General features: G+C 42.1%; 1 protein-coding gene across 1 annotated transcript; it reads left to right on the top strand.

Moving 5' to 3' along the window:
- Window positions 1-1,475: 1,475 nt before the first annotated feature.
- Window positions 1,476-15,417, top strand: smox (spermine oxidase). Its single transcript, XM_072385018.1, has 7 exons — window positions 1,476-1,562; window positions 6,914-7,148; window positions 8,805-9,031; window positions 10,577-10,750; window positions 11,380-12,124; window positions 14,006-14,166; window positions 14,865-15,417. Exons 2-7 carry the CDS (start codon window positions 6,941-6,943, stop codon window positions 15,015-15,017), a joined length of 1,668 nt encoding a protein of 555 aa, XP_072241119.1. The 5' UTR covers window positions 1,476-1,562; window positions 6,914-6,940; the 3' UTR covers window positions 15,018-15,417.
- The last annotated feature ends 650 nt before the right edge of the window (window positions 15,418-16,067 follow it).

Genomic DNA, 16,067 nt, shown 5'->3' with positions numbered 1-16,067 from the left:
TGCTTCTGTCAGGGCGGAGGTACATCCTGCCAAAATGCAGGACAAATAGATATAAACATTCTCTCGTCCCTGCTGAAATTGTTTTTCTAAATGACTGCTTGCTGCAAACCAAATTACCCCATAGGGATAATAAAGACAACTTGAACCTAACCCGTCCAAAAACTCTTGTTCTTGAAGTTGGTTTCAATCTTGAGGTAAACCTTCTGAAAGTCTTTGGAGTGGACGTTCAGAACTCTGATGAACAGAAACCAAATCGGATAGGTGTAATCTGTAATTTATTGTTTATGTGATCCCAAAATGCTTGTAAGGTGTTGTGATTTCTCAAGTCTTAACAATAAGTTCTGATGTACAGTAATTGACTTTCTGCAGCAGTAGTTCAAATGCTGCCCAGAAGTAGGTCATGCACCTTTGAAACAGCACAGGTGCTGGGTTCATGACTTTAGACTGACATTCATATGTCTCAACCTTCTTCATTCCTACCCCACAAGTTCTGGAAAGATTGTTGCATGAATAATTGTTGAGAAATGGGGAGAAAAGACAGTCACCTGACCTGACGTCAGGAAACCTGAGCTCAAGTGCCATGACTGGACCAGTATCTACAAATGTATTCCCATAAACTGCAACGAAACTGACTCTCTCCAAAAAGAGCTTTTATTATTATTTTTTTTGCATACAAATCAAATGCTGCAAACACGTTAACATCAGAAATAATAACAATAACGATGATACCACCTAGCACTTTTAGAATTTTCCATTGTGTTTCCTCATTTGCAGACTTATCTTGATGCTTCATTTTGCAAAACGCATCTCTATAGTTCTGTTGGACAAAAGCTTACATACGAAACATTTATGCAACTGAATCAAGGTTTTCAGTGCTTTCACATCACGTTATCGCAACTGTAATGACCAAACAAAGAGGAACTAATCATTTACTGATCTCTTCTTTTTTCTTTCTTTCTCTTTACCTTTCTTTCTAATTTTGCCATGGCACACCATTAAGTGGACCTGTTGTTGTGTCACCCTGTCTAAACCTTAGGTTGCTGGTGTCCTGTATGAGGGAGAAATCGCGGTTTAAGGCAATACTGCGAATTGCAGCTGTATTCAGCTCACAGACAGCGATGCAATTTCACTCTCTTGAAAACATTAACGCTTTATAACGGACCAATATCTGCTCTTGCGTCAAAAAATAGCCTGAACCTTGTGTTATTAGTGGTGTGACTGCTAACATTATAAACGCTTGTTTAATTAACATCAAATTATCTGACATGATTTATTGTTGAGGTCTGGCTGGAGGGGGTGCGCTGGTGTGTGTGTGTGTGTGTGTGTGTGTGTGTGTGTGTGTGTTGGCAGCTGCGAGCAGCCCTGTGACAGCAGGCTTAGTGGAGGGTTGGTCTCCATCGTCATCGCTGCTCATGTATAATCAATGAGGAGGCAGCGGCCTCGGGAAAACTGGCTGCTTCTGGTTTCCAGGCATAAATACAAAGCGGAGCCGGTCTGAGAGAAACGGCACAAAGGAAAGCGGAGCACTCTGAGGTATCAAAACTGAAGACCAAGAGAGTCAGGTAACCAGCCGCGGTGCTTACACCACATTTGGCAGAGTTATTGTTCACAAGTGGGACGGTGATGGCGAGCGCGGTGATGGACACGTTAACCAAAAAGAGCAGGCTGTGTTTGAACATATCGCTGAAAATACTGTGAGAGAGGCTTGTTTACTGTTAGTTGACCGCGACGCGACATTATAGCAGCTGTCACACAGGTGTTTGCGCTGATAAAAACACGAAGCAGAGGCAACCTGTGTGGAAGCGCCCGCGGAGACCAGAGTCAACGTCAGTTACTCTGATGTGTCTGTGGAACGGGACAAAACTGAACCTCGAACCGATAGATTGTCCGCTTTATGTCTCCGCCATATGATGCTTTTAGGCTTTGTCATGTTCCCAGCACAGACTGTCTTTCAGACTTTTTTTTTTTTTTGTCGTCTGTGAAGTGGTTTGCTTTCTTTCAAACTGCTGCCACTTTGGCATCCCTGCTTATACGTGGCAGGCTGTAGCTCCACAGCTGTTCCAAGCAGCATAAAGAAAAGCTCAAACCGGCTGACTGTCACCGTCTTTGTTCTTGAACTGTCGGCTCTGACTTCTTTTATCTGCTGCTAAAAGTTTCTGCGTCCTCGCTTTTCGTTTTGGCAGTGGTTCCGCTCTTACTGACTGTATAATTCTCTATTTAAAAATATATTTTGTTCACACAAGCTGACAACATCGCTCCTTAAAGCTGCCCCGGCTTCGACCTGTAAAACCCTTCATAGATGTAAACTTAGAAACTCGAAATGGCTGTATTTCTCTATCTCAAGGCTTCAGTGTTACGTGGGAGTATCTGTACAAGTACAAGGTGTGGAATGTGTTTTTTTTTTATTCTGCCAAGATTATATCCGAATTACATTTTAAAGTGTTTCCCTCTCGTTATCTTTTTTTTTTAATGCTTGTTTAGTTTAACGGTCGTCATTAGTGTATATTATCTTGGCATCGTCATTGTTCCGTTTGGATTTTTCCAGTAAGTTGCTCGTCTATGTGTCTGGAAGCTACAACAGTCTCTCTAAGCACTGCTCTCCTCTTTATCTTCCTCAACCAGCGTGATGCACTGTAGCGCAGCTGTGATGTGCGCGCGCGCGCGCACGTACATGCGTGTGGTGCCTCCACTCCATCATCCCAGCTTGGGAAAATCAGAGCTGGGAGAGAAGTGTGGAATGTCTGGCCCCTTGGCACGAATCCCCGAGACCACACTGCAGCTTTTTCATGTTGAGATGTAGAAATGTCTTTTTTTCCCAGTGTACTCACACGGGACTGACTGGAGGAAATGCAGATGTGATTGTGTACACAGCTGGAAAGAGCTGTGTCCACAGTCAAAGCAGAGGGGGGAAAGCAGTTGGGATGAGAGACACGAGCTCAGACCCAGTGTTTAAGAGGTTCCTGCTGAAGGCTGGCCCTGCTCTTCTCCTCCACCGACAGACGCACTGTTCTTTAGATTGCCATTTCTAGGTCAGTCATAGCTCCCTCCCTTCCTCTGCCTCTTCTCCTCACTCCACCCTGTGTACCCAAGGCCAGCCCATACATTAATCTGCAGTGCTGGCGTGAAGCTCGGAGCAGTGACATGTGGCGAGTGTATTAACCAGCCATGGAATTACAAGCGACCAGGGAGGGATGTGCAATCTGTCATCGAGTGCAGTGTGTGAGGAGATCAAATGTGCTTTCTGGAGTAGGGGAAACATTCATTTAAAAGAGCATTTATTGAATTAGGTCAATTTTAAAGTGAAATGTGGTTTCTTTTATAGACAAGACACTGACGGGATTACTCTGGATAGATGTGAAATCCTAAAAAACAATGACAGACAGTTTTCCCTTGAAGAGATGTAGACAAGTTTTCAGATCAAAGGATTCAGAATCAGGGAGTTTTTATTGATTCCCACGTGGAAAGCGCTGATTTCCTGCATTACAGTATGGTGATGCAATCTTCTGGCATTCTTTCATTCATCTGTTATCAACAGTAATGCTTAAACTTGCTTGGCTACTCTGTGTCTGGGACTAGGACGGCCCAAATCCCATCAACACGTGGAAAAACGTATGAATACATTACATACAAGAAGTAGTGTTGAGAAATGTAAGGAAATGACACTACCAGAGTGACTTACTGTGTCGTTGCTAAAGTTATAATTTGAACAAAGAAGTAATCTATCTGAGTGAAGCCTGAAATGGTGGAGCGTCATCACAGAAATAGGATATTAATGTCCAGAAAGATATCGTTGATGATTCATTGTTTTATGCATGAATTGTGAGAAAAATTAGAGTAAAACTTACAGTTAGATTCAGTAACTTTTTTTCAATGTTGTGCCAAACACCAGAACACTTGTGGGGCACATTTTGGTTTGGAGTTGAACACATGAGCGTAGTACCTTGGAAAAGCATAAGATGCCTTAACATTTGTACATTTAATTTGCCTAATTTGAGGGCTCTCGAACCCCTGGAGCTTATTGTGGGAAAAAAAAAAACAATGTCGTAAGCCACTAGATATAATGGACAACACTGCACATCCTCTGCGTAACACATTTACTAGAGGAGTGTCTTCAGTCAGAGTCTTCTTCGGGCCTGCAATCAGGACCAGAACAGGAAGAAATTTCTTCCTGCAACAGTAGCCCTCCACAGTACCTCTAGAATTGGCTCATTGTTCTCTTTATTATTATCTATGTATTAATTGTACTGAAAGAATACAGTTTATATACTGGGATGAGTAAAGTATTATTTAATTAAATTGTAATTAACAGTAATCACATCACAGCTTTCTCAAAGAACATGTATTTCATTTTTATTTGAATTTATATTTTCATATTGTCTCCAGTTCATGATAAGCACATATATTTAAACAGATTCGCACAATAGCCCTCAAGACAAAAGCTTACACGAACAACCAAATACAAACTGAAACCAGTACAATACTGCACAGCAACCTTCGTTTCCTCCTTTTTCATATGCGTGTTGCCTACATTTGGTTTTTGCCACAAATCAGAACCATCCTGAACAGAATGTGACAGCAATAGCCATAGCCCAGACAGCACCCAGTGACTATATGTGACACCTCAAGTGTTACATAGTTACATAGCATGAAGGGTCAAAAATCTGACTGGTGCTGTATGCGGCAGACCACAAAGCAGGCATGTCAGCCCCACCTCAAGCCCACAGACCAAACAAGTCCCACCCAGCAATTAGACAGAAGCCTAGTTACAAACATAACAGCTGCCATAATTTCAGGTGATTTGCTTAACAGAATGTTATTGTTCCAAAAATACATCCAGTGCACCATAAAACAGAGCCTGGGTTGACGTTGAAGTTATATCAGAAATTCAATTTAATAATCTGAAAATCCAACTTTTCTGTCTGAAAAGATTAAATGAATAAAGCATTAATGGCTTAGTCAGTTTCTGAGAAAGTGACCGGAACTGAAACTTGGTTTCAGTAGCCAAAGACGTAACTCTGTAATTCTGTGGTTTAAGCTGACGTGCGTTCAGAACTCGAACTGAAGAGTGAAGTCTCAATTCAACTTGTCTTTTGGGAGAGTTGTTACTGAATGGATAAATTAATCACAGTATAGTTTGCGTATTTTTCCATTATTTATGGACAAAATAATCATTTGAAAAGGATATTTCTGTCCATCTAATTCTGTGAAATACGTAGACATCTGCCAAATGGAGACGTTTTACAGTACTGACCAAAAAAATACCATATATATATGTGAAAATTGCTGCCGCTTCAGGTGAGCTTTAAACTCATACAGCAGCAGTGTAGCACAATGTCATAATCACCTTTTATAACTCCCACTTTTAATTGTCTGTCCTGTAAATCTCAGAGACGTCTGACCCAGATTCAGGATGAGGGTCGTGAAGTCAGGTCAGATGTAACGTGGCGGTGCCTGCGGATTAACAGGTTTAATCCACATCTGCTGTGAAAGACAGCAGTCAGCCAAGACTCTGGTAGTTTCAGTCAGGAATTTACTCTGATTTACAGTAAACTCTACACATCCTCTGGGTGTTGAAGTCACCCTCTGGCGCTTCTCACACATGTTTTCTCGGAGTGCTCCCTTGTGGTTTCCTCTTTAACACTCTGTCAGCTCTACGCAGGTCAGGTGACTCATATAGCTGGTATGTCAGCATTGAGAACTTGCTTACGTCTCAGTTTTGTAGGTCCTTCTGTCAATTCAAAGTTGAAAATCAGTAAAGATGGCTGCCGTTGTGCCTGTATGTGCATTTCATGTATTGCATGTGTTTCGCTGTCGAAAGCTCTCTTTAACAGTTTGCTTCATATTTAACACAAGTCTAAGAATTATTCAAGAGTTTTTGCTCGGCGACCTCAAGCTATACTCTACATAGTATTATATGTGCTGCCCTCTGTCCAGTGTTGCTGTGGTAACAAAAAGGGGAGTTTGGATGGGTATAGTAGGCTATTGACACAGTTAATTTTGAATTTCTATGTAATTGTGGCGTCCTTATACACCTTCTATAGGAATGCTAATTCACGTTTCTGTACCAGGTTATCGGTAACATCCTCTGTACAGGCTTCCACTGTGTATTTCTAAACCCAGCTGTCCGTACATTCACAGCAAGTAGCCTTGTTTTGGAATAACAAGGGTCGCCTATACTCTTTCTTCACTCTTCATGTCAGTGTCTGGGCAATTTCACAGTAATTAGGGAGGCTGCAATAAGAAATCTTTCTCTTTTGTGTACAGTCTGTCCTCTGATGGAAATAACAGGGTTCTCTTAGGAGCGATTAATTTGGCCTTACGCTCAGTAAGCAGCGATGCAGAGCGGGTAGACAGGACAATGTAAACATGCGATGGGAAAAAAAAAAGAGATTCAAATCAAGTTAATTACAGTTATAAACAGTTGTAAATGTGGGTCATAGTAAGCGGAATGCCAATAAGCAGCGTGTAACAGCTATAAAAGAGGCTTTTGTGGTCAGCGCTTAATTAGCAGCACAGGACGACTTGAAAGAGGCCAGATTTTTGCGCGGTGATTTGCAGGTGCGCGGCCGAAAAGTTTTAAAGGATCAGTTCAGCTGTGCCAAACTCAAACAAAACAACAACAGCAAAGACAAGAATTTTAAGATTAGTCTGCTCAGGTTTTTATAGATTTACCCCAATTTCAATACATCGTCACGAGAAATTTAGCTGAAACATCTCTTTCCAATGAATAGTGTCTTTCCGTGCATAATAAGCAGCCCTCTCACCCAATAGTTTTCATGCTAAAGAAATTCTTGTAAAGTTGGAGTGACAACTGTGTTTTCTATGGCTTCTCCATGATAGATATGAGTGTTGATCAGCTTTTGTGCGAGTGCTGCGATTTCTAATGTGGGTCGCTTCTTTAATTTGCTCTCAGAATCTACCGAAGAGGAGCTTGGACGGCATGCAAAGTTGTGAAATTTCCTCAGACAGCACTGATGATCCTCTTAGTAGCGGCCTTCGCATTCATCGGCAGCCTCGAATAGTAGTGATCGGCGCCGGCTTGGCTGGCCTAGCTGCAACTAAGTACCTGCTGAAAAACGGCTTCACGGATGTCACTGTCCTAGAGGCATCAGACCACATCGGTGGGAGAGTTCAGAGTGTTCAACACGGTAAGAAGATGCATCCATATCTACCTGTTTTTCGTCTCAAACATTGTGCTGACCATAGTGTTGAAAAACTCCTGTGCCATTTAGATCTCCGTAACATACATGTAGGATTATGGGACCTTAAGAAGGGGAACACAAGACCTTGGAAACATAGGATCCTGGGAACATAGGCGCATACCACTTATTAGAACACACACAGAATTGTAGAACATAGGATCACCTGTCATGGTATTGTGTACCATCAATTTGAAAGTATACCCATTCTTCGGTGTGCGTGTTAACAACTTGGGCTGTTTAACATGTGACTGACCAGTAGCCCACCAGCTGTCCATGGACCAAATGTAAACGAGGGAAATGTAAGAGCTGAGAATAAAATTGTCAGTCAAATTTCAGTTTAGCGTATGGTCTGAATTCTATGGTGATTTACTGTGTCCTCTCTGATACCATATTAATGTGCTTCAAGAGTTATTAAGTACTACAGATCTTAAAAAAGGCAGAGTTTGAGGAAGAGAGGGGCCGAGTGGAGTCGGGAGGGTCTCTCCTTGCCCTAAAATGATCCACTTCAATAGAGGTGAAAATGAACGGATGAAAAATGAGCTGCTGTACTGTCCCTTGATGTTATTTTGAAGAAAGCATTTCATAGATTTTTCTTCAAAACCTCAGGAAATTGCATCATCTTGTGATAAAAGGGCACAATCTGCCTTATTTAATCCAGAGTTTTGACTGGCAGGTCAAAGAGTGTGCATGAAGGGGTGTGGAGCTCCAAAAGATCTGTCAAGTTAGATGCTGCCAACCCATTTAAAACTTTAAAAGTAAGCAATAGAATGTTTTCTGGAAACGGAGCGGGATCTAGTATAGAGATGCAAAGACTGAAGTTATCTGTTCATCACGCTTTTTAATGCGGCTTAAAAGACGACCTGCTGCATTCGGGCCAATTTGTAAACAATATGCAAAAGATTAAGTCCAACATACAGAGCATTACAATAGCGTAGGGGTTAGAAATAGCTCTTAGTTAGAAAAAGCTCAATTTGACAGCTGCACTGATGTACTAATCCAATTCATGAGAACTTTCTAAAGCCTCACCCAGAAGGCAACATTTTCAAAATGCATAGTAATGGATCTGAGAACCGCACAACTAAGAGAGGTTGCAAAAAAGGAACATTACCCTGAGGGAAGTGGAAAAACTCCTCTGTCTGGTAAACCGTTCAGGCTGTGACGACAGAATGGTTTCAGTCAGTCCAAGCATCATGCAGCTGCTGACATATGGGCAGAGACTCTTCAGACCTTTTTCTAAAGGAACTTCTTGTTATCTAATGTGTGGGAGGCATACAACCAAATTTATGATTGTTGTTACATCCTAATAGTTTCGTTTTCGTTTGGTAGATTTTTATCATCAAGATTATCACAAGTGAAATGTTGCTTTAGAAGCCTCTGAATTCTGTCATGGCAAATCCTTTCAAGTGGGAAAAACAAACAGGTAGAGAATGACATCTGCCATGGCCTTGTGCACATAAAAGAGGTCATTCATGACAATCAGACTGTATACTGCGCCATTTTAATTAAAGGCATATGGTATAAGGTATGCTGAGTGAGGTTTTTTTTCCTCTCAAATCCCATTGATTTCTTATTCTTTTCTTTTTTCTTTCATTTCAATTGTAGGAAGAACAACTTTGGAGCTTGGAGCCACGTGGATCCATGGTGCCAATGGGAACCCAGTGTACCACCTGGCAGAGGAAAATGGGCTGCTGGAAGACACCACAGACGGCGAAAGGAGCGTGGGACGCATCAGTCTGTACACCAAGAACGGTGTGGCTCACTACCAGACCAATGTCGGCAAAAGGATCCCCAAGGACCTGGTGGAGGAGTTCAGTGACCTGTACAACGAGGTGAGGGGACGCATGCACATTTTCACATTTACACGCACAAATGGCGACCACAGAGATACTCAGTGTACAGCTTGCATAGCAGTAGAATGAAGTTCAGTTGTGTCACATATACAGGAACTAGGCAATCACATACACTGTAACTTATAGTATAAAGTCAGTGGTAATTCATAAACCCAGCGGCTGTACAACAAAGCATTATTCATTATTCAAACCTTTGTTTGAAATTCTTGTGGGGATCGGAAAGTTACCACAGATCCTACATGGCAGTTGCGCACACAAGCATTTTGTTTTTTTCAGTCGCTGTAGAGCTTTGCTTTCTACACCAATCTTTTGACGTACTGGCAGAATAAAAAAACCTTTTCTTTTACACAAACCTGATTAAAAGTCTATGTTGTTAAACTACTCCTGTTTTCCTGCCACTGGGACGCTTCTTTGTGTTTTTGTGAACTCATTTCGTCTAACTCCACAATGTCATTTCCATTTTCCCAAAGATTATGAAATAATGAGACAAAGTTTCAGTATTACTCTACCCTCACTGTGCCATGTGATGTCATCCAGCCCTGACTGACATTCTGTTGACCAACGAGAACCATGGTAACTGCTTTGTTACCATTTTGCCTTTATGAACATTTTGGTCAGTGCCGTTTGAAGATGACGCATTATGTCTTGAGGAGGATGTTAAGGCCCATGCCACGGAGCTCACCTCGCCTGTGCATGACGATTACTGAAACTATTGTTTCGATACTACACCCATACTGGCTGTCACACACAACTCTCTTGTTCAAGGCGTGGAGGGCAAACACATTTTTTGCTCTTGGCACCAGCAAGGAATACTTTCCATGTTAAAAAGTTAAAATGGTTGCTGTTTTACTTTATTACCAACAGCAAGATGATTATTTAACTCCTTTTTATGAGCCTCTAGCACCAAGCTGATTTATTTTGTAATGGTGCTGCATATACTCAGAAAATTGTGAGTTTGTTTATTGAAGGATTAAATAGCAGCATAGATAGACCTTGACTTTAGCTAATGCTCCACATTATATAAAAAACCTCAACAACCTTGAAGGGAATATATTAAACTCATTTGTGTTGCAAGTCAGTGATTCAAAGAATTCTTTGAAATGAGGTCCAACTTCTTTAACTAAAGTTTGGCTTCACACTATGAGCTGTTGTCACTTGAAACATATTGATGCATAACTGACGTTGTCATGAATCTGCTTCTCTGAAAATAAGAAGAAATGATGGCTGGTTGAATGTAAATCTGATTATTTCATATCTTATTAACTCTTATTAACTTGTTTACACTCCTTTTCACGCACAGCGATAGTGGCTGTTGTTACGATTGAGTTTATATTGTTATCATTTATATTACATGAGCTATTTGACCACCATGCTTCTGTTTACCACTAGTAAAAGGAATTAACCTATTCCTTCAGAGCTCTGTACTGAACTGAAGTGAACTGATGTTTTTTTTTTTTTTTTGTTTTACATCCTTCCTCCTTGTTCTTCCTCCTTATTACCCTTTTGCATTTTGGCCTCCTTTAGGTGTACGAGCTGACTCAGGAATTCTTCCAGAACGGGAAGCCAGTTTGTGTTGAGAGCCAGAACAGTGTTGGCATTTTTACACGCGATGTGGTGCGCAAGAAGATCATGTTGGATCCTTATGATTCTGAAAGCACCAAGAAGCTCAAACTGTCAATGCTTCAACAATACCTCAAGGTGTGTCTTCTTCAAAGCCACGTTTCTGACTCTGTTTCTTAAATGTTCATGTAGAAATTTTATTTGGGGACTAATCTATATGTGTCGAGACAAATCTCGTCTATTACCCTGCCGGCTCTAACATTAAAGCTTAATTAGGTAACGATCCCATTAACTTTATGCAGTTTACGTTATAGAACACCATTAACAAGCTCTAAAAGTTTCAAATCAGTAGAAATGTAATATATTCATGTTCTGCTCCCTCCTTCATAGGCTTCAACCCACACATGAAACAAAGTGCAATGTGAAATGCACATTTGTAATATAAAGCCTGGGGCAGCTGCATATTTTTCAAATGTCTACTGAACTAAATATGCAGGTGTTCCCAGCATGTTTAAACTAGTTCCATCTTGATGTTCTGTTTTGAGCTCTAGTTGTGGAACTTGCAGACGTTTTGTATAGTTTTTAATTGCCACAGAGAACTGATGTGGAACGCCAGTGGAAATGTTTACAAAAGGGATTGTTTGCTTTGAGTGTAAGAGCTGTTTGGACAGTTGTGATCCACTTTATTAGTGTGTAATATGACTGCTGATATTGACTTGAAATATAACTGATCAGACTCCCTCTGTTGACGTGGTCTCATGTTTCAGGTGGAGAGTTGTGAAAGCAGCTCTCCCAGCATGGATGAGGTGTCTCTGAGTGAGTTTGGCGAGTGGACAGAGATCCCCGGTGCACATTATGTCATTCCTGAAGGTTTTATGAAGATTGTGGAGCTCCTGGCCCAGGCTATCCCATCCCACACCATTTCCCTAGGCAAACCGGTCCGCTGCATCCACTGGAACTACTCAGCCCAGCATCGGGAGGTCATTGCCAAGCGCAGCGACACCAACCAGGACAACAACCACAATGACAACAACCACGACCGCAAACCTCATGAGGACCCTCTAATCCTGGGTCTCCCCATCTGCGTGGAGTGCGAGGACGAGGAGTGGATCACGGCCGACCACGTGATCGTGACAACTTCTTTAGGTGTGCTGAAGCAGAACCACGAGGCCATGTTCTCCCCATCTCTTCCCGAGGACAAGGTGCTAGCCATCGAGAAGCTGGGCATCAGCACCACCGACAAGATTTTCTTAGAGTTTGAGGAGCCGTTCTGGAGCCCAGAGTGCAACAGCATCCAGTTTGTGTGGGAGGACGAGGCTCAGCTCGAACAGCTGGCCTACCCCGAGGAGCTGTGGTACAAGAAAATCTGTAGCTTCGATGTCCTCTACCCGCCTGAGCGCTATGGCTATATGCTGAGCGGCTGGATCTGTGGGCAGGAGGCGCTGTACATGGAGCGCTGTGATGACGAAACCGTGGCTGAGACCTGCACTGAGCTGCTGAGGCGCTTTACAGGTCAGGGCAAAACTTTGTGGGTTTATCTACAAATGATTTAATGTGAAACTTTCTTCCTTTGAAAACTAAAACTAAATTCAGGATGACTGTTTCTAAACAGCACCATTGCTCTCGAGTAGATTTTAGGACTTGTGAAGCTGTCGATGCAGTAATCAGTAATCTAAAACTAACACAATAACCTTGGATGGGAGCCTGTCAGCTCAGTGACTCATAAAAGGCGTGACAGTGGGTCATTGTGTTACACAGAAACGCGGTCAAATGAACTTCAGCTGTGATGTAAGCTGCTGTTCCAGAAATGAATGATCATGAAGATAATATAGTTAAATGGCTCATGTTTCTTTTTTTGTGTCCAATGGTTAGAGGCTAACTTATCTGTTGTCACAGCCTCAAAATTGAAATAGTTAGATAAGGCCAAGAGCCCTTCACTGTAACTGACATTTGATCAGTTCTCCTTTTTCTTGTGACACACACACACAAATTAAATGAGTGCTGTATTTTCCCTGAGGTTAGTTCAGTATTAGCTGCCACTGGTTATATAAAGCACATCACTTTCTATCCGAGAGGACAAAACCTGGGAATAAAAAAAAAACTGATTTGCTGCTGCTTCAAGTCAATTCCAACATAATGTATCAACTATTCTGTGCACTGATGCATTATTAGTCATTTGGCAAAAAGTCCAGAAAGGAAGTGCAGAGAGAAAACTCCAGCGGCTGCCTCAGAAGTAGGTCACCGTGTGAATGCAGAGATAGAGACTGTCAACTCATGATGAGGTCAGTGGACTTCCTATGTCTGCAGGATGTGAATTACACTGGGAAATACACACACATATACAGCCTTCATTTGGGTCAGTGAGGTTTAACCCCCTCAGCTGTAGCTTAATTACAAATAGCCTCGCCAGTGTCTCACTGCCATCAGAGGGTCACAAGCAGGGTTTCATCTCACGGCTTCCACATTCTTGTTCTGAATAGGTTTGATTCTGAAATGCAGTGGCATTATAGCCGCTCGAGTGCTGCAGCTCTGGCCATGTCAGAGTTAGCCTATACAAGGCTTTGGTCCAGAATATCTCAAAATAATGTATATCAAGCACTAGTTACAAACCCAAATGGGCGAAACACGGTAAAAGCTACCCAGAAGGAGACCAGGAGACGAGCAAATTTTTCACAAAAAAAACCTCAATCTTCAACAATTTCATTGCAGTTCGAAGGAGAGCTTTAGTGTGTATTTTGAGAACACATCACTTCTGCATTAGACAGTTGTTTACCTTGCCTCTACGCTATCTTAACAGCAGGACATCTGTGTAGCAATGCAGTCTGATCTGTTGCAAAACGGTCCAGTTTACAACTTCATGCAGCAAAATGGGCCGTCTGGTGAGGACCCAGTGCATATAACCCCTACTTTAAAAAAAAACAAAAACAAAACTATTCCTTTCATGTTGCACCATCAGATAATTAAAAATGAATACAAGGAACAAAATGATTGTTTACACATTGATCTCAAAATCAGGTTTTATGATTAAATCCTGTGACTTAATCCACCACCACCCCTCCAGCACCCTGATGTGGACTTTTCTGTTTGTTCATAAGGAAACTCCAGATTGAGTTCTCTCAACAACCGGTGCTTTATGGCACCAGCTTTATGCACACTGTGTTTGGAGCACATTAACAGATCTAAGCATGCCAGTATAACCTCTGCTAAACATCTGCATCCTGATTGCATTGCCAGTGTGAGCATGTCCACACACTGAGGTCCTAACAGAGCTTCTATCGTGGCTGTTCAGTCCTCTTGATTAGACACGACTCTGGCCCTGACTATTTAAAAGTTTTGGACAAACTCCCTGCCGTATCAGGGCTGACTCCTTTCTCTCCTTTCACCTGTCCTTAGGGAACCCTGACATTCCAAAGCCCCGGCGTGTCCTGCGCTCGTCTTGGGGCAGTAACCCATACATCCGAGGCTCCTACTCCTTCACCAGGGTCGGGTCCAGTGGTGCTGACTGTGAAAAGCTGGCCATGCCACTGCCTTATGCCAACAGCACCAAGGCTCCAGTAAGTAACAGTTTATAGTGCATGCTGCAGTTTCTAAACAAAAATGAAAATCTTGTTTTTACGCTTCTCTCCAAAACAAATATCATTGGTGAAAGTAAATAAAGATACTGTTTCACCATTTAGTATTCTTACCCATACCTGTGGGTGTAAAAAGTAAGGACTGTCGCTCACGCTTTTCACTGTCTGCACATTAGTTTGTTTACTTCTCCCACCTGCACCCAGAGAGGCAGTGCTACCGTGTCATCTCCCCACAAGCAGAGCGTGGTGTGTGAGGAGGGTTGTGAATGCTGATTGCATGCCAGGAGTCTAGACCATGAAATCTGATGATGGGTGAAGGGGAGAAAGGGTTGGAGGTGTGTTTGATCGGTAGCGGGTGGGGGTGGGGGGGGGGGGGGGGGGGGGGGGGGGGGGGGGGGGTTCTTTACGCAAACTTGACACTGCTGAAGGAACGGTATGAACCCTCTGCTGAGAGTCCTTCAGCCCTGTCAAAGTGAAATCACACTTAAGCCCTCAGGAGAGTTCCCGCTGCCTCCTACATGTGGAGCGCTAACAAGGGAGGCAGAAATAGAAAACAGTGCTGCAGGGAAAGGCCAAAAACATTATAACAAGATGATATTGATGGATCTTGTTTTGAATCTGCTTTTCCTACTCTTACATCTCTTCCCTTGTCTTCCCCTCCTCCCTCGCTCTTTGCTCAGCCCCTGCAGGTCCTGTTTGCTGGAGAGGCCACCCACAGAAAATACTATTCCACTACACACGGTGCTTTGCTGTCAGGGCAGAGAGAGGCCACTCGCCTGATAGAGATGTACCAGGACTTGCACGGAGCGGAAACCACAAAGCCTAACATATAACATAAAACGAACCTTTGACTAGTGAAAAAAATTCAAAATGTTGAGTTAAAGCTTTCTATCTTCATGATTAAGTTATACTTAAAAGCATAGCTCGGGCATTATTACACCGAGAACAAATGAGTATTGTTTCTATTGTACTGTAGATTTGAATCATGCTAAATTTTATTTGATATGTACTGTTCAAAAGTTGCCAATGGTGCTGTCATTTCTTGTCTTTACCATTATGTCACTCTGTTTTTTGTTTTTTTAAATCAGTAATTTAATGTTTATAACAAGAGCATCTCTAATTTACTTTGTTTTTGTAAGTGCCTTCTGTAATGCTATGTAATTTCAAGAATAATGGAAATACTAAACAAAAGTTGAGAAAATTTAAACAAAATAAAAGTTCTATCATCCAGCAGTACCGGTTCTCTTCGTTCATGAAAGTTTTAAACATTAGTGCTACACTACAATGAACTAGATAGCTCCTTTTCAATCTAATCTGTCCCCAAGTATATTTTCTTGGAAAGTACATCCACAGGCGGGAGCTTTTTCCATACCAACATCATTTTTGGTATCTGTTCGAGGAAGCTGAAAATGAGCACACATGGAAAGAAAGAGAAAGGTTCCAAAGCTACTCTGTTCAAAGCTGTGCTAAAGTGACACACAGTGTTAGAACAGATCTCCGCTTCTGCTGGACTGCACTGTTAATTATCTTCTTGTGTAACTAATACAATCAGTAACAGATAGGGATGGCATGAAGACGGTAAGCATTTAGAGGGCTCTGAGCTTGGAATTCAGACTCCTGGGAATTCCAGCCGCAGAGAAATTAATGTGGCACTAATCCAAAGTTGTGACAATGTGAAAGGAAAGACTCGGGAATGATATGTGCTCCAATGTGGAGGAGGTGATATTCTACAGAATGCAGTTCTGAGTCTTATTTCAAGGGTTTGAACAAATCACCTTTACAGTTGTATCACCTGGGTGTTGTGGCAAAAATGTTGATTAGCTACAGCAAGATGCAACAAGAGATTAGCCTTTCTGTTTCCTGAGGGGGTAAAGTACAGACAG

This window comes from Leuresthes tenuis, unplaced genomic scaffold (assembly GCF_036924035.1).
Source record: "Leuresthes tenuis unplaced genomic scaffold, fLeuTen1.0.hap1 SCAF_4, whole genome shotgun sequence".
Classification (NCBI taxonomy): domain Eukaryota; kingdom Metazoa; phylum Chordata; class Actinopteri; order Atheriniformes; family Atherinopsidae; genus Leuresthes; species Leuresthes tenuis.
The sequence above is the reverse complement of the archived record's forward strand: the minus strand, read 5'-3'. Positions and strand labels throughout refer to the sequence as shown.